This window comes from Capsicum annuum, chromosome 9, assembly GCF_002878395.1.
Source record: "Capsicum annuum cultivar UCD-10X-F1 chromosome 9, UCD10Xv1.1, whole genome shotgun sequence".
In the NCBI taxonomy this organism is placed as follows: Eukaryota; Viridiplantae; Streptophyta; class Magnoliopsida; order Solanales; family Solanaceae; genus Capsicum; species Capsicum annuum.
This window is the reverse complement of record NC_061119.1, coordinates 95,353,472-95,379,425: the sequence shown is the minus strand read 5'-3', so window position 1 is coordinate 95,379,425 and position 25,954 is coordinate 95,353,472. Positions and strand designations below refer to the sequence as shown.

Sequence of the window (25,954 nt, the reverse complement as noted above, 5' to 3'; positions counted from 1 at the left end):
TTAAAATTTAGCCCAAAAGTGACTATCCCAGAAAGATAGCTCACCCAAGTAGGGCTCCGAGATTTCATCCCAAGCTATCTACTGTAGCTTGATTGATCCACATGTGGGTCTTCAATCTCCTCTATCCAAGCTATCTTCCATAGCTTGAGCACTCTCATGAATGTGCCTTCTATGGCCTCTACAAACCCCATCTTCTCATTCAAGGAGTATATAGTTTGAAGATGCACACTTGAGACTCTTTGAAGTACCTTCTGAGCTCCTCTTTGTATCATCATGTCTTTTTGCAGCTCGAGGTATAGGTCTAACATAAATTGAGTTATCTGTGTTTGTATTAATCTGTGAAGTTAAGCAAATTTGTAGGCTTGTTAGGCAAAACAATAGGTTGGACATTAGGTCGGAGTATTGCATTAGGATTCCGTATATTTTGAATAATATAGGTGAGGAAATTGAGAAGCGGATATATTGGAGATGATCTGGATAGACTTCGAAAAAGACTGGTCAGTGGCTAAAGCGGCCATCAAGGATGGTGTTTAGGTTGGTAGGGCTCTCGTGAGAGAGAAGAGAGCACTCGCATAATTTAAAATTGCATCATCAAATATTCTATAAAATTCATTCCACCTTTTTAAATGCCATGAATTTTAATTGTCCATTATTTGAAGAAGGTTGAGGAAATGAAGAGCTATTCTTTTGAAAAATATTATGCAATATTTTTTGTTCAAATTGCTCTACCAAATATATCACTGCTTAGGGGTGGCAATTTCAACCCATATTTGTGAAAAGAGTCCATTTAACTCATATTTAGTGAATTGGATCACTCATATTTCAAATGGGTAAATATAGACTTCAACTCATTTTAAAAGCTCATACAAATATGAAAAATGAGTAAAATATGGGTACCCATTTAAACACAAAGATCACTCACCTATGCTTAAAGTTTTAGTTTTTTTCTTTTCTAGTTTCTTTTCTTCTTCTTTTTTTCTTTCTTTTTTCCTTTAATTTACTTTTTTTCTTTTTGATTTTTTTTATTTTTTACTCATTCCTTATAATTTCTTTTTTTCTTTCTCATTTTTCATCTATTTTTTATTTTTTTATTTTTACTTCTTTTTTCTTTGTATTCTTTTTTTTTTTGTTTTCCCCTTTCTCATTCTTATTTCATCATTCGTATTCACTTGAGACCTACATGGATTAATAAATATAAGCTTCTAATTATCACATTTAGCCTATATAATTCATAACATCTCTTATCAATTAAATATAATCCATAGTAATCCATAGTCTTACTCCTTTATTATTATTTTTTTCTATCTTTTATTTCTCTTTCTTTTTTTTTTTCTTTTTTTTCTTTTTTCTTTCTTCTTTCGTTTAATTTACTATTTTTTTCTTTCTTTTTTCCTTTAATTTACTTTTATTTCTTTTTCATTTTTTCCACTTATTTTTTACTCGTTTCTTACACTTTTTTTCTTTCTTCTTTTTCATCATTTTTTTCTTTTTTAATTTTATTTCTGTGCATTCTTTTTTTTTTGTATTTTCATTTTCCCCCTTTTTCATTCTTGGATCGTCATTTTTCTTATTTTTTTATATTCTTTTCCTCGTCTTTTTTTGTCATTGCATTTTATATTTTTTTACTTTAAATTTATTTGTATCATATTATATATTTCAAATAAATTTATTATTTGTATTTGAATAGTTTAGTTGTCAATATGTGCAATTTATCATTTGTATTTATATATAAATAAGTATATGAATTAAAATCAACTTGGGTTGTGGTGCAATGGATGGAGCTGCTTCACCCTTAACCTGAGGTTGAGGGTACGACCCTGACTATGGAGAAAACTCTGTTGGGAGTGCTGCCACCATAATGGGTCTGCAATGCCCGATCCGGATTAGTCGGGGCTCCAAGGCAGGCACCAGACACCGGATGAAAGATCAAAAAAAAATATATGAATTAATTGTATTTTCTTGAGACTAAAATACATATGGCTGAGGATCCACATAGCCCTCGAATTATAAATGTTGGGCGAATATAAATCAATATGCTCTTATGGTATTTTCGTTATCATAGAAAAAATGAAGGAAATCAAAAATAGAAAAAAAAAAAAAAGTAGAAAGAGAGGTAGAAGTTAGAGATAAAAGAGAGAAAAAGGCATAAAGAAAGAATTGAAGAAAAAAATAAAAAGAAAAAATAATGAAAAAGAAGAAAAGGAAAAAGAAAAAAGATGATGGAGAAAACAAATATACTGAGTGGTTACGATATTTTAGTCTTCATCCATAATTTGTACTCGACCTAACTATGTTCTTCGAAAATTAAAAAAAAGATATAAAACATAAATTGCAACCAAAAAAATGAGAAAGAAGTAAAAACAAAAAAATAGAAAAAAAGGAGACTAAAAAGGAAAAGGGGAAAAAAGAAAAAACAAAGAGAAACAAAGAGTAGAAGATAGAGATAGAAGAGAAAGAAAAAAAAATGACAAAGAAATGAAAAGAAAAAAACAATTAAAGGCTACATATAGAAGAGAGACAAAAAAAAAACTAAAAAGAAAAAACTAGAAAAAAAATAAAATGAAAAAAAAATCAAGTTGATATGATATAAAAGTTTTAAGTTTTTAACTTAAGAATTAAAGTGGGTTGAAATCATTTTTACCCAATTCATATTTGACCAAATTCATATTTACCCATATTTATATGGGCGAATTGCAATCCAAATCATTTTTGCTCGATCCATATTTAACCCGTCCAAATCTAATCCAATCCGCCCGTTTGCCACCCCTGTGACACTACTACCCAAGAAAATGCTACAACTATTCTCCGGCCATTTGAGTACAAAGGTATACAAGATGTTGCAATTTTTCTCTCCTATGAAGTAGCATACAAAGTGCTACAACTTTTTAAATCAATTTTGTTAAATAACAAAAAGCATGTTGAGTTGTTATATTTTATTATTTATTCAAAAATACTTTTTAAAGTACAATATTTGGAAATTTAATAAAAATATGTACAGTCAGAAATTATTAAGATATAAACGGGTATCAAAAGAGATATTACAATATTTCTTACACATTAAGCCGTCAATTGGTAGTTAGTTTAGAGTTGAGTTATACAGGTATCAAAATCTTGCATAATATCACGTTTTGATAGCTAGTTAGGAGGTAAATTATTTATATACAAAATTAATATGATATTTGATTTGTAATTTAGAAACCCATATTACTAATACATGCATAAGTTATGAAAATTCATATATTATTTTATGCATGAAGAAGGTGGAATAACTAATACATAAATAACTAAAACTCCAACATAGAACAATAATAGATATTATACCTAATTTCTGCATTATTAATACTTGCATAACTATCAATTACCAAAAGACCCTCAAATTTAAACCCCAAGTAAAAAAAAAAAAAAACATACACGCTAACTATCACCTAAAGTTGTAAAATGGATAAAATTTATGGTTCTCATGATTCAACATAAAAGTGGGTCGAAAATGAGTCAACCCATATTACTCATCATAAACACGAATAATCCATAGATATCAACTAATTACAGTCTCCTTAAAGTAGATGAAGATACAATAACTTCTAAAGTATACTTATTAAGGGGTGTGTGAAATGAAAGAAATATTTTCCAAAATATTTTGAAAAAAATTAGGAAAATATATTTCAATTTTTTATTTTATTTTAAATAAAAATTCTTCTTTTGGGGTTATTTTAATCTAGAGACCCAAAATGTCCAGACTTGGGACTCGACTTCCGACCCGAGAACCCAACATTCGATTCCAACTGGAGACCCAACTGGAGACCCAACATAACCCCACCCGAACACTCGACTCTTGGCTACAACCCCGAACCCCAACCCGAGACATGACTACAACTCAGACCCAAGACCTTGACTACCAATTCAAAACCAAATTCCCGAACCTATCTCGAGACATAACTCCTGACACAAACTCAAGACCCAAACTGGACGCTGACCGGAAACTCATGTTCCGACTCCAATCAATAACCCAAAACAAAATCGAAATCACAATCAATACCCAAAACAAAATCGAAATCAGACTTCTAACTCGACTCAAGATTCAAATTTTGACCTCAACCCTATATCTGACTCATGATCCCCACTCAGTCCAAAAAAATATTTTCGAGAAAAACACAATATTTTCTGTCATGCCAAACATACCTAAAAGGAGAAGAAGAAAAGATGTAATTTGGGAGTACTTTTTTCAGCAAGGATATATTATCCATACCAAATATAAGTTCGATCGAATATTTTATCCGTTTACACCTAACCCATTTTTAACCCAGCCATATCCAATTTGACCCACCCATTTTCTCCTAATTTCAACAAAAAATTTATAGCTATCCACCATAGTGGATTCTGCACCTTACCTAGTAGGTATTTTTCGCCAATTGTTGTACACAAATGAAGCAACAGAAACCAGAATAAATATCAAGTTTGGCTCAAATAAAGTTTATTTGTGACCGTAGATATCTCTATTCTTAAAATAATTAACATATAATAATTAACATATAGAACTAAATATCTATTTTTTCATAAAATCAAGAAACAGATCCAAGTCCAAAAAGAAAATTTAGATGGGCTAATTCTCTAAATCACATCTTTCAGCTGCATACAGCAAGATGCTTTAGAAGTACAATATTTAAAATCTGAAACATATCGAATAAAGAGGACATGCGAAGCCTACACTAACAGTGTTACCCCAAAAGAGGGCAACTGACATTTACGATGATAACACAATTTGACGTGTTTTGTGGAGGTGTACACAATGTATAGCATCCACTACTAACAGTAAGCTAGTACACTTGATAATCCTTGACACTCAGAAAAATAACAAGCGAACACTGCATTGGGTAATACATAGCTTCTACTGATTAATTCCAAATATATCACCATTACAAACAAAAATTAAATGAATTAGTACAAAATATAACCATTGAGAATATTAGTGTGACCTGTAACATCCTCACAAGAATCGTATAAAACAGGATATAGGGAGCAGTCGTGGGGACTGGCATCTCTGCCCCATAGAATCCGAGAAAGTGGATCCTGCCCCACTACATCAACCGATTAAATATGGTAAGTGAGGGTGAAAGTGGTTATTGGAAATTGATATCCTTTATAGGAATTGAAGAAATAAGTGAGATGATTGGGCGAACTCGTGGTGAAGCCATGATTTGTTTCTCTCCTGAAACAACAGAAGGGACATATTCATGCATTTAAATTGATCGCCACATCAAGTCCATCCACTGTGTTCTGCTGTGACCAAAGTTGTGCATACCTCCCATGCCTTGATAGAAGAAATTCATGTGACCCTTGTTCCACCACTTTCCCATTCTCCAAAACTATGATCTGATAATCAGAACCGCATATCCAATATAAATATTAAATATCATCAAATGCAATCAACTAGTGAAAAGGATAAGTTCAACTTCACAAATCACAGGATACAACACATTTTAACCACAATAAAGGGAAATACAAGGACGGCACATCAAACTCAACACTTGTCCATTATTTACAATAACTTTTTGAATTAAACAAAAAGGACTATTCTCGGCCAATACACTAAACATCTTTCTTATTTTGCAAGGTCCAAGAAGAAAAGAAGATTTGGTAACCACACATCTGAAGAAATAAGTTAGAAGAAGAGAAGATCTTCTAACTGCATATTCTGATCAAAATATGTGAAACATGTTATATACCAGCCATAAAATAAACAAGGCAATGCACTCCTACCATCCCGAATTGTTCACTTTATGCCAATGGATTGATTTGTCTTAATTATTTCTCAAGATACAAATTTAGCAAATACTCCCTATGTCCCACAGTTGGTTTCAATTTAATTTAGGTACGATTACTAAGGTATTAGCTTGAATTTTACTGTATCCAAGTGAAAGTTGGTAAAAGGGTTGACATTCTGTTAAGAAATAAGTGTGTTCACAATAAGACAGGGTCCTAGATTTACTTCTTTTTTTAAAAAGAAACTGGTAACTTTGTCTTAGATTTACTTTAAATAGAGTATTATGAAGTATTAGTTGATACGAGAACAAGGAAGACACCAAACACACACCAAAATCAGTCCACAAGTACAAGAAAACCGAGGACCTCTTTGGTGACCAACTCTCGGATTCAACAAACAACCAACAAACGAGATGAACAAGGGTGTTTAACACACCAAAACAACCAACCCAAACTAAGTTGCAACACAAGATGATGAACAAGATAACAATTACAACAATGTTGGCCAACAACACCACAAAGCCGAGAGTAGACAACAACAACAAACACAACAAGATTACAAGAAACAAAAGGATAGTTATGAGACAGATTATTTCAAGATTAAGAACCAAGTGTATTTTCAACACTAACCTATAATGAATGTAACAATCAACACCACACTCTTACGGTGACCGCCAAGGGAATCAACACACCTCAAGATCCACCGTTTCCAAGCAAAGGTCAATATTCGCTTTTCCAAGCCCTAAACTACAATGGCTATTCCAAGCCCTAACTAAGACAACACTAAGGTGTTCTACCTTCATCATTCATAAAACTAATGAGAAAAGACCTAAAAGAGACTAATATAGTATATTACAAAAGAAAGACAAAATGACTCCAATGCCCTTAATGAGGCGGGGCGACCATGGAGTGTCATTTAGACAAGTCTACATGGCCAAAATGCCCTCAAGGCTAAGTGACCAAAATGCCCTTAATAAAGGGAACCAAAACCGTGAACCACCAAGTGTGGCCCAAACCCGAGAGTCCTCAAGTCTTCAAAGCTCCAAGCAATCTTCCACACTCGGATTTGTTTAATGGCATGCTCAAGACGACCCCTCCAAGTATGATCCCGTTCCCTCCATGCGACCAAAGCTTGATTCTTCACGTAGTGACTTTGAATGATGTCATCGAAAGCTAAGGCGGCTATTTGACTTGTATCAGTAGTGCAGAGAAAAAACTCACTTTTACGAGAGAGGATATAATTTTTGGACAATCCAAGAATATTAAGTAGGGTAATCGGATAGTGCCGATATCAATCTAATTTAACTGATGCATGGATGGAATACTGAGTATCTACATATCATTACCACATTGAAGAGGAGTACCTTTCTTTAATAATGGTAACGTTCTATATGTTAACAGGTATACTAGACTGAAAGCATAGTCCCCAAACCCAAAGCATTACAACATGAAACAGAATTTTTCTTTTATGCTACTTATAAATTACCAGAACATCAAAAATATCTTCTATTTGTACTAAATATTCCTGTTCACACCGAAATAAAAAAGCGCAAAGAAATTCATCTTCAACTTTCGTACGTTGCATAATTTATCTTCGAAACATCTCTGGTTTCACTCTCCAAACTGTCCACCAAATACATGCAAGGACAGTCCTCCATCTCTACTTTTGTCTGGACAATTGCCCTTCTCTGTCCCAACTGTCAAGTGCATCTTTTGTACTACCTGGCATCACCCACCTGATTCCCTTCAAGTTGATGAAGATTCTCTGTTCTGGTATGTCCATTTGCAATGTAAAAAGAGATGGTTCACCGTCTCTGATTGTTCCCCACATAAACAACAACTGGAACACAAGTTGAAACCCTTACTTCTCAGCTTTTCCTGTGTCAACACTGCTTCTCTGACCACCAGCCAAGACAAGCAAGCTACTTTCAGTGGGATCTTCACATTCCATATAATTTTCCATAGCCAACAAGTCTACTTGTTTGTTGGCACTGCTCAAAATCTTGTAAGCCTCTGTCACCTTGAAATTTCCTTGAAAATCTCCTTGCCATATTGTAGCATCTATAGTTCCAGTAATGCCCTTACCTAATTTAGAACATTATAGAACTCTGCTATACTTCCCGATTCCCAATCATTCAGGAATCTCCTAAATGTCAGGTTCCAACCTTGTTCAAACCACAGTTCAGCCACTGTGTGCTCTTGCTATTGGCTTAGGATGAAAATGCCTGGAAAGAGTTGTTGTTGTAATAAACCTTGCCCAATCCAGTTGTCCTTCCAAAAAGATAGTTTCCGATCATTCCCCACTTTCAGCTTTGTATTATTCCACAACTTTGGCCACAAGTTCCTAATGGATCTCCAAAGGCTGCAACCATATAGGATGATAACTGGATTTGTGTTCCAGCAGCCCTCCTCCTCATATCTCTCTCTAATAACTTCCTTCCATAGAGGCTCTTCTCAAGGCATATCTTCACAGCTATTTCGGCACCAAACTCTGTTTTGAGCCTTCACGTTTCTTATACCCATCCCTCCCTCCTTGCATCTTAACATAATATCCCATTTGACTAAATGAAACTTCTTTTCATCACAATTGCTCTGCCAAAAGAAGTATTCCTTAGGTGTCACTTCTCTTTATCACACTAGCAGGGACTGGAAATAAAGATAACATATAAGTTGGTAAAGCATCAGGCACACTATTTATGACCGTTAATCTTCCTCCCACTGATAAATATTGCATCTTCCAGTTTGTCAACTTCCTCTCACATTTTTTATCACCCCACTCCATATTCTTATGGATTAGCTATTTGCATCCCAGAGGCATTCCCTAGTACACTTTGGGTAACTCTTCCACTTTCCCTCCCAAAATGACAGCTAATATATGAATTTCCTCCACACTATTAACAGGATAAATGAAGCTTTCCCCCTATTAATGTGGAGCCTTGAGATGACCTTAAAATGATGAAATGTCCTTACTCCTTAGTACGTTCCATCTCAGCACCACCAAAGATCAAAGTGTCATCTGCATATTGTCGGCAGGAGATTCCCATGTTTTCAACTCTGCTATACCCCAAAGCCCTTGATCCACCCATTACCCCTAGTAGTTTGATTCCGTAGCTAGGATGAATAGGAAAGGTGATAGGGGATCCACCTATCTCAACCCCTCTTAAAAGAGAAAAAACCTGTTGGTAAGCTATTTACCAGAACTAAGAATTTCACAATGCTAATGCAGTATCAGATCCATCTAGTGCCGAGTCCCATCTTCAGTAGAATTCCCAATAGATACTCCTAGTTTAGGTGATCATATGTCTTCTGGATATCCAATTTGCATAGGATGCCAGGTGTATTATTTCAGTTTGCATCCATAATCTGTCTTCCCTTGTAAAGGCCATTTGGCGGCACTGGCTATCAATTAGTCAGTGTATCACCTTCTTCAGTCCATCTGCTTATTGTTTGGAAATGATTTTGTACAGACTACCAATGTAACTGATTGGTCTGAAGTCACTAAGCTCTATTGCTCCCACCTACTTTGGAGTAAGTGCCACAAATGTAGCATTGAAGCCTTTCTCAAAGACTTTTGTTCATGAAAATTCAGAACTGCAGCTATTACATCTGGTCCAGTGATTTCCCATCCCTTGCTAAAGAAGGCCATAGTATACACATCAGGTCCTGGTGCTTTGTCACCTGCATATGCCTTGACAGTTTCAAAAATTCCTGTAGCTCAAAGGGGTTTGTCACCTGCACATGCCTTAAACTACAAGATATTCCTTATATTGAATAGACGTCTCCAGTTTTCTGTTTCAGTGTACAAATTCTCATAGTATTTGACAAGCTCTTCTTGATGTCATCTGCTCTTGTTAGACTTTCCTCCACTAATAGCTTGTCAATGTTACTCCTCCTTCTATCTGCATTTGCAGTTCTTTGAAAAAACTTGGTATTTCCATCCCCTTGTTTTAACCACCATAGGGCCCTTGACCTCTGCCTACAAGCTATCTCTTGGTATATTTTCAATGTCTGTAACAAAAAAAAACTAACCTCAATCTCATCTCAGAAAATGATCTCTGATCTTGGACTCTATCTAAATTCTCAATGTGATGTAAAACCACCTTCTTTTGGATGTCCAGATTTCCTAGTGAAAACCTATATTTCCAGATTTCCTTGTGAGAACCTACTCCATTGTTTCAGTTTCTTTTTCAATGCCCTAAGTTTGAAAGCAAGAATATAGTCAGATCTTCCTGTACAGCAGAAAGAGTCCCACCTGCTCTTGAGTCTATCCATAAAACCTTCAAATGGGAACCACCAGTTCTCAAACGTGAAGAATTTGAGATTTACCAATTCCACAGTGTAGTAGCAGGCGGAGGTGAGTGATCTGAGGTCACTGTATGTAAAATGGACTGCTTGATATTTCTGAAATTTACATCCCAATATTAAGTAGCCATTTGGCCACCAGTATTTTTTCACTTTTTTCCGAAAAATTATTTCACTTTAGTGAAAAAAGTGAAAACCACAGTGTGTGGCCATGAAAATTCCAAATACAATTTGGAATTGTATTTTGGAAAAGTGAAAACAAGAAAAACTTGTTTTCACTTTTTTCACTCCTACTTCTCTCACAAAATTTCAAAAACAACTTTAATTTATATTCATGGCCAAACACAACTTCAACTCCAACTTCAATTCCAACTCTATTTCCAACGCCGGAAAATTGTGTTTTCATGGCCAAATGGGGCCTGAGATTAGAAATCTGTCAAGCCTTGCTAAAGTTGAATGATCGACTCCTCTTCTCCATTTATATTTCCCTCCTGTCAACACCAGATCCACTTGGCCCATATCTTCAATGAAATGAACTCTGCGAAATCTGTATTCTTTTGTGATTCTGGGCCCTTTCTTCTTTTATGATGGAAATATTGTAGTGTTAAATCCCAACAGAGAAACCAAGACCCACTGAATAAGCCTTTGGCTGATGCTAATTCCCCCAAAGTCGCTTCCCTCTCCTTACAATCATTTGGTGCATATACATTAGTCAGATGCCAAGTAAAATCTTGCATCCTACCAGTTAATGTGCGCCGCTGTCCATCTATCTTCATTAATAACTCCAGGTTTTACTGTCTCAGCCTTTGAAATCTGCTCTGAATTCCTTATTCATCTTAAGGATGTTTTGTTGAATCCACAATGAGGTATTTGGTACTGAGTTATTGTCATTTGATATTTAGTGGAGTAGCCTCCTCAATTGAATTATTCATCTCTTCCTCATTCAAACAATTCTCCATGGTTACAATTTCTGTTAATTCCGTTTCAGCCCCATGTGGTTATCTTCCACCCCTTGTGTTTTGATCTTTCTATATCTCTATTCTCTACGTCTTGACTTTCTTTATCAACCATTGCCAAATTCTTCGCAACAAGTGTTGTCGCCGATAACTGAGAGTGAGACTCTGATTCTCCTTTTGTCAACCGTGATTGCATGAATTTCAATGGCAACTGGATCTTCTAAATGGACTACTTCCTCAAAAACATCGACAGTTTTCTGTGTAACTGGATCTGCCATTGTTGGGCTCAAATAAAGGCCCAGACACGGTTGTCGGTTTCAAAATCCAAAATGGTCTCTAAAAGGCCCATCACTGCTGACTTCTCCGATATTGCTGCCCTCATGTCTCCATAAAAGGATCTGGTATTGTACTATTATCCAGCGGATAATACATAGGTTCCCCCATTCCTCTTTTTGACTTCAAAGTGACCGGAGCTTCTACCCATACCAGAATTTTATAGATTAAACACCTTTTCCCCCATCGATAGGCGTGCCCACATGCACTGCTGACTTCTCCGATATTTCTCACTCACGTCTCTATCATAAGTATCTGGTATTGGTACTAATATCCAGCAAACAATACATAGGTTCCCCACTTCCTCTTTCCAACTCACAATGACGGAAGCTTCTACCCGTACCGGAATGTTATAAACCGTCATTTTCCACTTCAATCTCTCTAGGGATCTCCTTTCCATCCCCTTTCACTTTGATTTGTGCCCAGAGAAGGTGATTCTGAGAGTTGTTTCTTCCTCTGTTTCAATAAAGCCACCACACTGATTGTCTATTACTTCAAAGGTCTTCTGTGACCAGAGATTCAGGGAGATTACCAATCAGTCTGATCCATAACCAGTCCCTGTTTATCTCCTCCCCCAGCAACCAATGGTACGGTTCCAACATTGGAGCTGCAATTTGAGTTTCTGCTAGGACCATTCGCCCATCATAACATGTTCTGCAGCTTTCATTGATGGAAGTTCAAAGAGGAACTGAGATTCATTCATGCTAAATACATTAACTACAAACGAGGATTTCCAAGAGTTTCAGGCCCACTTCCTAACATCATTTAAAGTAGGAGTTTCTTTTAGGGACATCTGGAACTTCCCCACTGGGCATCTACTCAGTAGATCTGATTTAGCATCACTGAACCTCCATTTATAGATATTCGGTTATTCATTGCTCTCATTTGTGAAGTTTCTGTCTCCTTCGTCATCCATCTGCTTTACTGAAGGCCTCTTTGTATGAGGTTCCTGTTTGTCTGTACTTGACAGGAAAAGAATCTTTCATTCTGCTTGTCTCATCGATGAATTTAACAAATTTCTCAGCATCTTTCCCCAACAATCTTTGAAAGGTCCCTCTGGCGTAATAATGATAGATTAACTTCCACCTTGAATGGATATGTAACTGATGTACCTGCCGTTTTCATTGTATATAAGAATGCAGAAGAACTCTGAAAAATGGTCCTTCATGTTCCACCTCGTCACCGTCTTCCTCTTTTCTTCTGTTGCTGCATTGAATACAAACACCAACCACTTCATGACAGTAATACTTGTGAGAATATAAGAGAAAAATATTATTGAATTGTTGTCTACATAATTACATTGACACCCTATTTATAGACACTACAATACAATCCTTTTCAAAGTAGGATTTGGTATACTATTCCTATTTCTACTCATATTCTAACACTCCCCTCAAGCTGGTGCATACAAGTCATATGTACCTAGCTTGATACAAATGTGATTAATACAAGGACTGGTGAGGGACTTGGTGAAGATATCTGCAAGTTGATCACTTGACTTCACAAACTTTGTAACAATATCTGTTGGAGTTGTAAGGTTAACCTCTACTCTTTGACGTGAAAACAAAGAAAGAAAGAAGAGAACAAATAAATTTACTGCACAAAGGATGATTTTTCATTAATTTGAAGTGGTGCTTAAATACTTAAAAAATGCAATAACTAAAGCCTATAATTAAGCCACTACTTTGTACATGATTCCATGATCAACAATATCCAAAACAACTACACCACCAACATCTAAAAATCAGCCACTAAACTAAGTTGAGAACATGGCTAAAAAAGCCGGATAATGTCCAACAATTTCTCCTACTTTTACTGCAGTAACTGAGGCAATAATCAACACTCCTCCTTGCTTCAGTTGCTGCAAATTCCAAGAGAATTCCAAGCCTTTCTCTGAGAAATTCAAATGTGCTCTTTGGCAGGGCTTTGGTAAACATATCTGCCATTTGAAGATCCGTCTTGCAGTACTTTAACCCAATCGATCCTTCTTTCTGCACGTCTCTAAGAAAGAATAATTTGACATTGAAATGCTTGGTTTTTGCATGAAAAACAGGATTATTTGAGATAGCAATAGCTGCTTGATTATCCACAAACACCTCTGTGCACTTCTCTTGCTTTAAATTCAGATCAAGTAGCGCTTTTCTAAGACATAAGGCTTGATTTGCAGCAGCTGTTGCTGCAATGAACTCAGCTTCAACCGTCAACTGTGCAACAATTTCTTGCTTTTTAGAGCACCAAGAAAATACACCTGAACCAAGACTAAAACAATAACCAGAAGTGCTCTTCATGTCTTCAGAAGAACCACCCCAATCACTATCAGAATACCCCTGCAAGACGTGCTTCAGATTTGCATTGAATTTGATTCCAAAATTCAGTGTTCCCTTAACGTATCTTATCACCCTTTTTGCTGCTTTAAAATGAGTGTTAGTTGCACAATTAGTGAATCTAGATAGAAGACTTACAACATATAAAATGTCGGGTCTAGTTGCTGTAAGATACACGAGACATCCAATCATACTTCTGGAAAGAGTCTCATCCACTTTTTCAGCTTGATCAATTTTGCTCAACTTCTCCTTTTGACACATCGGAGTAGTTGTGTCTTTCCAATTTTCCATTTTGAACTTCTTCAAAATGTCTCTTGCATACTTCTTTTGACAGATGAAAACTTCATTTTGCTCTTGCTTGATTTCCATTCCTAGAAAATAAACCATTTCTCCCAAGTCTGTCATCTCGAATGTTTAAAAGTTGCATATCTTCTTTAAATTTCTAAACAAGCTCATGTTTGCTTCCTGTAACCAACAGATCATCTACATATAGTGAAATAACAATTAGATTTGTTCCATCACCTTTGATGTAGAGAGTAGCTTCACTGAGACTTTTTCTAAAACCAAACTGCACCAAATGTTCATCAATCCTACTGTACCAAGCTCTGGGCGCCTGCTTTAGTACATACAAAGCTTTTTTGAGTTGATACACTTCATCTTCATGCCCTTTGACTGTAAATCCTTCAGGTTGCTCAACATAATGTCTAGCTGAAACACTTTCCAACCATTTTGTGAAGCTATAGCCAACAACAATCTGATGGTTTCTAATCTAGCAACAGGAGCAAATGTATCAGAAAAATCAAATACCAAAAATTTGAGCATACCCCTTTACAACAAGTCTGGCTTTGTGCTTGTTGATAGAGCCATTTGCGTTCAGCTTGGTTCTGAAAATCCACTTCACTCCTATGACTTTCATGTCTTCAGGTCTCTTCACAAGTTTCTAAGTCTGGTTCTTCTCAATCATGGTGAGTTCTTCCTTCATTGCAGCTCTCCATTTTGGATCTTTTTCTACTTCGCAAAAATCTGTTGGCTCAAGAACAACCATATTGCATCTCTGATAGATATCAGAGAGTGATCTTGTGCCTCTCACCGGAACATCATCCACCAATTCATCTTCTTTCAGCTGGGGTATTTCACTTTGATCTGGAAATAGCATCGGTTCTGCTTCTTCCCAGTTCCATTTTTCATCCTCAATGAAATGAACATCTTTACTTACCAGAATTTTCCTTGTATGAGGTTGGAAAACTCTGTAAGCCTTAGAAATAGTGCTATAACCCACAAATATTCCAGCTTCCGCCTTTTTATCAAGCTTATCTCTTTTACTCTGTGGCACATAAGTAAAGGACAAACATTCAAACACAAAGATTTTTTAAAGAAGATGTATAACCATACTAGATTTCAAATGGTGTCTTTTCTTCTAATGCTTTTGTTGGAAGCCTATTGAGTAGAAAGACTGATGTATGAGCAGCTTCTGCCCAATACTCTTTTGGCAAACACTTCTCATGCAACAAGCATCGAGCTATCTCTATTATGGTACAATTCTTCCTCTCACTAACTCCATTTTGCTGTATAGTATATGGAGCAATGAGTTGGTGTTCAATTCCAGCTTCTTCGCAAAATGCATTGAATTGATCAAATGTGTACTCCTTGCCGTTGTCGGACCTTAATAATTGAATCTTATAGCAACTTTGAATTTCAATCCACTGCTTGAATTTCCAAAAAATAGTGGCAACCTCTGACTTGAACCTGAGAAGATAAATCCAACAAATTCTCGTATAGTCATCGATCAAAACAATGTAATACTTACTCCCTTTGAGTGATGGAGTTCGATGAGGACCAGCCAGATCTGTGTGGATTAATTTTAGCTTCTCAATGGCTCTCCAGGTTGATTTCTTGAAAGGTAGCCTTGCTTGTTTGTCAAATTGACAAGTTTTGCAATCTGGTATTGCGACTTCAAGATTAGGCAGCCCTCGAACCAGATCTTTCTTTTGTGAGTTAATTACAGCAGCATGGTTGAAATGTCCAAGTATTTTGTGCCAAACTTGTGCATTGATCTTAGTTGCAAGTAAGCTTTTTGCTTATGATCTAAAAGATCTAATGTAAAGCTCCCTTTATCATTACCTTGAATAAGTTTTTTGCCATCTTCATCCTTGATTTGACAGTAATTGGATTCAAAGAGAAGTTTGAAACCATTCTCAAGCATCTGCCCAACACTTAATAGACTATGACCAATATTAGGTACAAAAAACACATTTTTGATTAGTTTGTACCTGAGGAGCATTTCATTTCCACAGTACCTTTGCCTTCAGTAGGAATATAGTCTCCATTACCAACTTGTACTTTGGAAATTACTGAAGTATCCAACTCCTTGAAGAGATCACGATCAAATGTCATGTGGTTTGTGCAACCACTGTCAATAAGCCACTTGTCAATCGAGCACCTAGTTGCCAAACATGTCGCTACAAAGAGCTGCAATTCATCTTCTTGATTAGCTACCTGTGTAGCATTAGTTTGTTGAGTGTTGTTCCTGCAAACCTTCCGATGATGTCCCATCTGCTGACATTTCTCACACTGTTGGTCTAGTCTTCTCCAACATTTGAACGGTGGATAGCCCTTCTTTCCACAATGCTTGCAAGGAGGAAAATCATGTTTCACTCCCCTATTGATCCCACGAGAAGGAAAAGTCAACTTGAGTTTTCCTTCTTGTTCAACTTCTTTTTTCCTTCGTCTCCCTGGTTTGATTAAACTTTTGCAGGTAGTGCACCCTCAACTGATCTTTTGAACCTCATAAGTCTTCTCTGTTCTTGTGCCTGCAACGCATTCAATAGTTTTGCCAAACTAATTTGTGACATTAGAATTTTCCAGCGTTTCAAACCTTTCGGGGACTGTTACTAAAATTTTTTAAACCAATCTAGAATCAAGAAATTCAGAGCCAAGTAATCTTACATTATTGGCAATGTTGAGTAATTTATCAGAATACTCTTTGATTGTCTCTGAATCCTTCATCTTCTGAAGTTCAAACTCTCGGATTAGTTTAAGAGTACGCATACCTTTGATCCGTTCATTGACACCCTATTTATAGACACTACAATACAATCCTTTTCAAAGTAGGATTTGGTCTACTATTCCTATTTCTACTCATATTCTAACACTAATAGTGACACGTCTCATTAAGTTTCTGCTATGTTCGATCTAGTTAAACCACACTTATGATCCTGAATACCTCCTGGTGATCTCATAAGATGTAAACCCTGACTTATAATAGATCATGTCTTCCCCCATGTCTATTGGAATTCTGGCTAGGCCTGCCAGAGAGATTTCCCACTGAGAAGTGCTTGAATTTCAAAACAAAAAGGTTAAAACTGACAACTCGAAAAAAGTGTGAGCAGTTTTTTCAAAAATTTGGTAGAATCACCTCTAGACTTGACAAAAGACATTTCAGCAGAGCACCTAAATTATGCCAAACTTACAAAAATCTCGGAATTATTTTCCCAAAAAAAAAAAGAATATATATTGGAGAAAGAGTATTCCATATGGAATTTACTCACATACCTCATCGCATTGCATAGCAGTAGTGAGCCTATGGGCAATAAAAATTGCAGTCCGATTGTTTGCTAGAGACTTTAAAGCACTTAAAATTTCTGATTCCGTCGTGCTGTCAAGTGCACTCGTAGCTTCATCACAAAGCCTAACAGAGAAGGAAAAAAGGGTATAAGCAATTTACTACAGGAAGAAAAAGGAGAAAGAAAGGAAATCAACAACAATCCTCTCGCAAATAACAGATGGCCAATCAAAGGCTTGCTGCCTGGTTTGAAAGAATTAAACTCCACTTGACATGATAATCAGGTCAAGATTATTCCCAGGTTAAAGACCTAAACGCAGCATTAGAAAGCTAATTCCTCAAGATTCTGACAACAGAGATTTACTGAGCAACTAAAATAGAGGCAGCAAGTTTCATGACAAATGATGCAAATATATTCTCTCTGTAACACGGTGTTTATATGTGGATGAAGAAAAAAGTACTCCCTCTGTTTAATTTTACTTGCCGTGTTGACTTGGCACTCCCCTTAAGAAACATTTATTAGAGGTACATTTTACTAAACCAACCTTACTAATTATGCTTTGGAAATCTTAATTTGACTACTAATACTTTATGTAGTCATTTAATGATCGGGTAGTATTGAAAGAAAATGACTTCTCTTGATTCATACATTGGACAAGTAATTTGAAACAACTATAGGGCCAAGTAAAATGAAACGGAGGGAGTACTTCAAAGAATGGAGGAAAAAAAAAGCACTTCTGAGAAGATAGGCAGAACCAACCAAAATGAGACATCTAAACCTGTTGTCATAAAAGATATGCTAGAACAGTGGACTAAACACTGTTACATTATAAAAAGAGGATGTATTTGGTAAGCTGTCTGAGCAAAAGGTCTCTTGCAACAACCATTTAATGAGCTGTCAGAGCAAAATACAGGTCTATAAGCCAGTACCAAGAGCAGGAGAAATTATACACAAGAAATAAGGTTGTTAAATATATGTTGTGAAGGTAAGAAAGACACTCTGGGTTAAGCCAAGCAATCAAAAGAAGTTGTATAAACACCTCCCACATCGGAAAAAGAATGGGTACTTGGTCTTCTTATATGGACTTGGACAGTCCGCACCTCATGAGCTAGCTTTTGGGGTTGAATTAGGCACAAGCTCCATTCTTCGCCTGGTATTAGGGCCTATGGTTCAGTCGTGAGTTGATTACAAGGTCAAAGCAATTTCAGTTACAGCTGCAAGCGATTTGATGATAATGAAGATTTTTGTCCAACTACATGTGGAAAGAAGTTTCAACCATATTTTCAACATTCTTGTTGTTGCATCTTTAAAAATAAAAACAAATATTAATTTTTAATTCATTTTTAACCATAATATTTTAAACCTTATTATTAATCATGGCAAGCAGTAGTGATGAAGATTATGTGAAGAACGAAATCATGCATGTGAAGAAGGCGGATCAAGTTTTATGAAGAAAATCAAGTAAAAAAAGAGAGATTTGATAGGGTTTTGCCCTAATTTTCTTACCAAATTTAAGTTTTACTTTTCTTGGAAGGAAAGTTAAAGTATTATCATAATTACTTTTACTTTTTCTAAAAGTAAAGTATATAATTCTTCCATATTTGGCTGATCTCTTTTTTGGAGGAAAAGTTTTGTACTTGTAAAAGTTGAATATCCCTCTTCTCATATCACAACACAATAGCATCCACAATGTAGTTGTTTAGAGAGTTTTGTTTATGAAAAGATTTTTCTCTCTATATCTTTTACTCCCCATTTCAAAAAGAATGACCTACTTCCTTTTAAATTCGTTTAAAAAAAATGACTTCTTTCCTTTTTAACAATACTTTAATTTTAATTTTCCATGTGGCCTATTTAAGACCACAAGATTAAAAAGGGCATTTTGATACATTTGACATAAGTTAACTTAGAACCACAAATTCAAAAGTTTATTTTCTTAAACTTTGTGCCAAGTCAAACTAAGGTCATTCTTTTTGAAACAAAGGGAGTATGTTTTCTTTATAATATTAGTTTTTCATGTGTGGGTCAATATGACCAAACCCATACCATAAAGTATTTTTATAGTTGTTTCCTTTGTTCTGATTTATTGTCTCGATGGTTTACAATTATTAGCTTCCGCATTATGCCCTACCAATTTAGATCCCAATAAGCGATATGTAAAATTAGGTCTTGGGCCTAACTCACACCCCAAAATCTAGCTCAAAGGGTGAAGGATTGTCCAAGCATCATAAAGAGACCATTCATCTCATTAACCACCAATATGAGACTTTTTTCTCTTTCTTTTAACACCCCACCTCATGCCAAGGATAGGATTGGATATCTGGTGCGTGGGCAAGTTTTAATTCGGGAGCCCAAAATTGAGTGAGATGGGTCCTGCTCTAGTACCATGTAAAATTATTTCTTGGGTCTTAACTCACATCCCAAAAGCTAGCTCAAAGGGAGAAGGATTGTCTAAGTCCATATAAGGAAGCCTAGTTCCCATCCTTTTTTCAATGTAGGACTCTTAACACTGCACCGCACGCCTAGACTTTGTTAACTAGAGCGTAGAAAATATAATATGGGGCCCCAACATCGGTGAACAAAGAATTTGGATGGGTCTAACACTGATACCATGTAGAGAAATGAACCTTAGGTCTAACTCAACCCCTCATGAGCTACCTTTTGGGGTGTGAGTTATGCCCAAAACCTAATTTTACATGGCATCAGAGTCAGTCCCATCAAAATTCTTTGTTCACCGATGTTGGATCCCATATTATATTGTCCACACTCCCATTAACAAGGTCTGGACGTGCGGAGGAGTGTTAAAGAGTCCCACATCGGAAAAAGGATGGGTACTTGGTCGCCTTATATAGACTTGAGCAATTCTCCCCTCATGAGCTAGCTTTTGGGGTTTAGTTAGACCTAAGGTTCACTTCTTTACAACACCAAGAAGAGCAAGATTTAAGGGAACAAGAATCTTTGTACCACCTGCCAAATTGTACTCAAAACAACTAGTCAACAGTAATAAATCAACGTATTTGCTAATTTAATTTGTCTTTCCTGGAAAAACCTTTGTCCCCAAATGTTGCGGAAACAGTTACTGGAAGTGAACAGCAAAGGAATGACACTTTTCAGGAAGTTCTTATTCGTCTCAAAAACCTATTCCTTATAATTAAAATTGACTCTGCACTAAAAAAATGTTATAATTCTTTTAAAGATGTACAAACTGTGGTTCTTTTACTTGGAAACTACGGACTAATTTATGAGCACATACAGAAAATTAAGTGAGGAGAGATACCAGAGCCAACACAAGTTCATTCTATTGGTACGGCAACAGGCAAACTTACAATATCGCAGGTGCTTTAAGGAATGCACGCGCCAGTGCAACCCTTTGCTTCTCGCCACCACTTAACTGTAGGATGGAAAAGGAAAGATTGATGTCACAGAATGTAGTCAGAACCATAATGACTTACTGAAATACACACAAAAATTGAAAAGCAAGTCCTGTTGATAAAAAGAATCACTATCTGGCCAGGGAGTGCTATGTAATCCCAAAATGATTTCTCATTTATTTTTCTGCCTCACCGTAACGACAATAATACCTCCATCCCAAGCTAGTTGGATTGGTTATGTTGATATTCACTATTCATGGTGCTCCATTTAGAGCTGTCTCAATCCAATATTCAATAATCTAGTTCACTGAAACTAGAAGTTCTCCTTCTCCACATCTTCTACTGCATATACATTTCTAATAAGATCAAAAGACCCCTAGCAAATATTGGACCTAAACTAATTTAAACCTGCCCACATGACTAACCCTTTATCCCCCTTTAATTGGTATCCCCTATAAGAATCTTTTTCTTCTGCTGTGCATCAATTTTTGCTAAGTTTTGGTTGCATTCCAAGAGATTGTAGGTCTTTGAAGCAATTCCTTCCCTGTGATTTTATGTCTACCCATCCTCTTTAGATACTATCAATTTCCAGGTTCCACACCTATGGACCAGTACATTTGGAGATCGATGTAGAACATGACAAACCATCTCAAGTGAACCTATCTCATTTTATCCCATGTGCTATTTGCACCTTTTGACAATTGTCATCATTTATAATCATTTTTTTGGAAAGCGAGAAGCGGAAAAAAGAGACAAGGGCTCGCTTCACTGAAGCGAGAAGCGAAGGAAAGCATATTTCAACTAAAGCACAGTTTAATATGAAAATAAAAAATATTAAATTTGCATAGATAAAAAACCAAGAACTCAATAGAAATTACATATGAAGCAAATCTTTCAATTTTTAGATTAGAAAGTAAATAATAGATACTACAATTAGAATACAAAAGCTACAGATTTTCACTACAATCACAAACAAAAATAAACTGAATATTTCTAAGCTACAGCAACCAGAAAAAGCTTTAAAGGAGAGAGAGAGACAGAGTAACAAACTAAATAAGAAAAACATGAACAGAAAATTAAGAGTAAACCTGTGTTGTGAAAAGCACTGAAGCGCTCGCTTAAAGCGCCAAGAGAAGCGACAGAGGGTCGCTTTTTTACCTGAAGCAATGGGGTGAGAAAAATGAGCGCGCTTCAGGCCCAGAAGCAAGAAGCGGTGAAGCAGAAAAGGTGCGGAAAAGCTCACTTAAGCGCTATTTAAGCTTTTTCGCTTTTTTTAGGGTTTTATTGGTTTTTTCAATTTATTCTAATTAAAACCCTTAAGCAACTTCTTCGACTGTGGAGCTGCTGCGCGACTATGGAACTGCTGCTGCGACTAGTATGCGACTTCTTCTTCTCTATTTATCTTCTTCTTCTCTGTTTCTCTTCTTCTTCTTTGTGAACTGATTCTGTTTTTTTCCCTCTTCTTCTCCATTTCCCTGTTTCTTCTCTGTTCTTCGCAGCTCTGTTTTTTTTCCTCCACTTCTTCTCTGTTTCCCAGCTCTGTTTTTCTTCTTTTTAATTTTATCCTTTTTTTGCTGTATGTGTTCTTAGTTCTGGCATCTGTCTATCTGAATATATTTTAATTATTCTGTTTTCTCTTGTACTACATTTCTTTATTCAATGGCGCAAAAAAGAGATCCAACTTGGGCGTATGGAATTGCAATAGGCAATACTAATTTATTATTTTGTTTGCTTGGATGCTTGTTATGACTATCTATTGTCTTTTAAATTTAAGAATTGAAAGATTATGTTATTTATTAAGTTCTTGGCTATTTATTTGTGCATTTTTAATATTTTTAAATTTTGTACTAAATAGCGCTTTAATGGAAAAAAGTATGCACTTCGCTTCACGCTTCTGTGAAGCGAGCCCTCGTCGCTTTTTTCCTCTCGCTTTTCAAAACACTAAGAGTAAACTAACGAAAAAAGGAGAAGAAGAGAAAAAATTCGAAAAAAAGAAAAGGAGAACTGAACAATTAAAAAGGAGAAATACGAGGAGAAAGATACCGAAAAAGGAGAAGAGGAGAAATACAACAACAACAACATACACAATATTCCCACCAAGAGAAGAGGAGAAATAAAAAGAGAAAAAAAATCAAAAAGAAGAGGAGAAGACAAGAAGAAGACGAAGAAAAAGAGGAGAAAAACTTGCCTTGAAACCCTAGAATTAGAGAAGAGCAGCAGCAGGAAGAACCGAAAAAAAAAAAGTGCAAGACTGTAACAATGAATAAAAAATAGACCAAAAATCTCGCTTTTTACATAAAAGTGACCTTTATGGTCGCCTCGCTGCTCGCTGCTTCTGCTGAAGCGAGCACTTTTTTCATCTCACCGCACTTTAGTGCCTTGAATTGCTTTACCTTCGACTCGCTTCACACTTTAAACACTTTTAATAACACTGTTTATAATCTTGGCTGATCTTGTACGACCACACATTCATCTAAACATCTGCATGTCTACAACAAATGTTGGACCTTAGAGGCCCAACATTCACTTCATACAATATTGTTGGTTTTCAACAGTTCAATCAAACTTGCCTTTCAATTTGATAGGAATCCTTAGGGGTGGCAACATTAGCCATGAAAACATGACCCAACCAACCTGCCAAGTTTAGCCGCGTTAATGAGCAGCTCATTTAGTAATTTAGTCCATTTTGACCTGCCCAAATTAGCCCCTTTAAAAGTAGGATTGATTTAGGTTTACATATGTTAAGCCCAAATTGTCCCATGAGAAGCCTTCTAAAAATATTTTATTTTTTTTAAATTGTTTGATATGTTATACATAGACAATGTAAAGGGAAAACAAATTGTTAGTTTTGCGTGGAAATAAAAAACATAAGGGAAAAAACAAACTTGGCAGACTAAAGAGTTGGGCAAGCTACAAAGGCCCATTGTTTGCCCTCTTGATCCAACCCGTCTCAGCACAAGTAACACTTGGGTGTGTTAATAATGCGTCAATATATTAACTCAACTCATTTTGACATTTGCCAAATTTAGCCCAAACCAACACCATATCCTCCTATCGTATAACCTGCAGTATTTCTCTACTTTAAGTCTCTAGCTATCCTATTTTAATTTTAGATGCTTTGTCTTAATCCATCACATCATTCTCCTGAAATATCAAACCTAGATATCAGAGATTTTTGCATTTAGTCACTACAATACCCTCTAATTTCATCTTATTTCACTCTTGTTAAACTTGTAGTCCATATATTTAAACTTACTTCTACTTATCATGTAACCCTTATACTCAGGTTACTCCCCTAATTCAAGCTTTTAGTTGACGCCCTTGCTAGTTACGTCAATTAACACAATATTATTTGCAAGTACCAAACAACATGACCCTATCATGTAAATTGATTAGCTAAGATAAATAAGTACGAGCTTAATGCAAATCCCTGGGGTAAAACGGTAAAACCCACCATTGTTAAGCCTCAGTAGTATCTCCTACAATACTCACACTAGTGATAATTCCTTCACACATAATTGGTTTAGGAAAATGATCACGACATAACTATAGAATGTCTGGTTTTAATCCGAAATGTATGCATTGCTCGCACTCTAGATAACCAAAAACTGTAACTTCAAATCCAAATGGAAAATGTTGATGACTTAGAAGACGATCAATTTTCAACTTAATATCAACACGGGTTATCTTAGTAGTGATGAATATGATTTTGCATCAACTGACATGATTATTCTTCCATGTCCTACCTATGTGGATAAACTCCAACATGAAAGGCTGCACAAAGACAGGCCTAGAGGCACCAACACATGCTCCTGCAAATAAATAGAGAAAAATGGGGGACTGAAAAAAGTCACCTTGAGTCCACGTTCTCCTACCACTGTTGCATACTTCTGTGGGAATTTTATAATAGTGTCATGGATTGCAGCTTGTCGAGCAGCATTGTACACCTTATTGAACCATTTCATTTTGATTCAGGGGGTTAGATAATGTAAGAATTGCCAAAGTTGAAAGAGAGGCAAGAACGAAATTCATAACAGACCTCTTCCTCGGGAGCAGAGAGCCGCCCATAGTGGATATTGTGAAATATAGTGTCATTGAAAAGAACCTGGAAAAACCAAGAAATGGTTGTTTTCAACCCACACATTTTGCAGGGACCGTGCTGAATGTTAAGCTTGATAACTTATGAAAGCTTACAGTATCCTGGGGAACCACGCCAATAGATTTTCGAAGACTCTCAAGAGTAACCTTCCGAATATCTTGACCATCTATTCTTATCTGCCAACAGTAAAAAGTCATAAAAACCCTAAAGATCTAAAAAACAGAAGAGAACTTTCACCAGAAATGTAAAAATCACTGTTCCCATGTATAATCATCTACATGAAAATTTTTACCATCACATACAGGTTGAAGTTTGCATCCATGTTTAACCAAAACCACTCCTCTTCACTTCCATTTTGTGGTCTAATTTTTCAATCGTATAAACATCCAGTGAAACAAGATCAGCATGATTATATGTGGAACATGAATACACTTGTTCCCTGATATTGTGAACATAGGATGAACTTTCATCGCGGATGAATTTGCAAATCAGTTAATGAACAGTTCATCAAAGTGTAACCTTAACAAAGTAGGGCTCATCAAGCACATGGACAAAGATTGATCAAGACAGTGGTATTTCATTGCAATAACAGTCCTAATCAGCAGTTTGACAAACATTGCAAATAGAATTCAGCAAAAGAGTTGTCAACATACGAATTATAGTTATTGTCAGTTTGTCTCATCTCTTGAGATAAATGCTAAAATACCTGTTTCCTCATCATACATACCATCTAAGGCTTTTTCGTTGGTTTTCAGAAGCGATGATTAGATAATTGAAAACTACATAAGTTTCCAAAAGAGATTAGCAAGGAAAGTGATATAACTTTCTTATTCTATAAGGTGAAAGAAGTGCAAACCAACAGGCCCTTAAATTGCAAAGGCAAACAATCCAAGTTTAATATAATGAGAGACACCATAAGGCTCCCAAACATTGTGATGGAAACAGGCCCAAGTAATACGAAACCTGATCTCAGCTCATTGATTTAGCCACTAGTAAGTAGTACCGGAGCACATATATAATCTTATCTACCCAAGAAAAAAAAAGAATTAGACTCCGCAATGAGGATAACTTTTAATCTTACATTTCCAGAATGGGTGTCAAAGAATCTGAAGAGCAATCTAAGAATGGTTGATTTGCCTGTAATAGAATGTAATATGTGGATCAGGACTTGTAAGAAAATAGCATAAACAATAAGCAAACTGTACATAATCCCTAGGTTCTACACAAACATCCAATAGGCAATGAGATC

General features: G+C 36.0%; 1 protein-coding gene across 1 annotated transcript in view; it reads right to left on the bottom strand.

Moving 5' to 3' along the window:
- Positions 1 to 4,867: 4,867 nt before the first annotated feature.
- The window catches only part of LOC107842653 (ABC transporter B family member 25, mitochondrial), a 71,656-nt gene continuing 50,569 nt past the window's right edge, over positions 4,868 to 25,954 (bottom strand). Inside the window, exons 10-16 of the mRNA XM_047396917.1 lie at positions 25,787 to 25,842; positions 24,801 to 24,881; positions 24,646 to 24,711; positions 24,461 to 24,553; positions 20,562 to 20,626; positions 17,228 to 17,363; positions 4,868 to 5,370 (exon numbers count right to left, since the gene is read on the bottom strand). Of these exons, the coding sequence (XP_047252873.1) occupies positions 5,230 to 5,370; positions 17,228 to 17,363; positions 20,562 to 20,626; positions 24,461 to 24,553; positions 24,646 to 24,711; positions 24,801 to 24,881; positions 25,787 to 25,842 (638 nt within the window). The 3' untranslated portion in view covers positions 4,868 to 5,229. The remainder of the gene's footprint in view (positions 5,371 to 17,227; positions 17,364 to 20,561; positions 20,627 to 24,460; positions 24,554 to 24,645; positions 24,712 to 24,800; positions 24,882 to 25,786; positions 25,843 to 25,954) is intronic.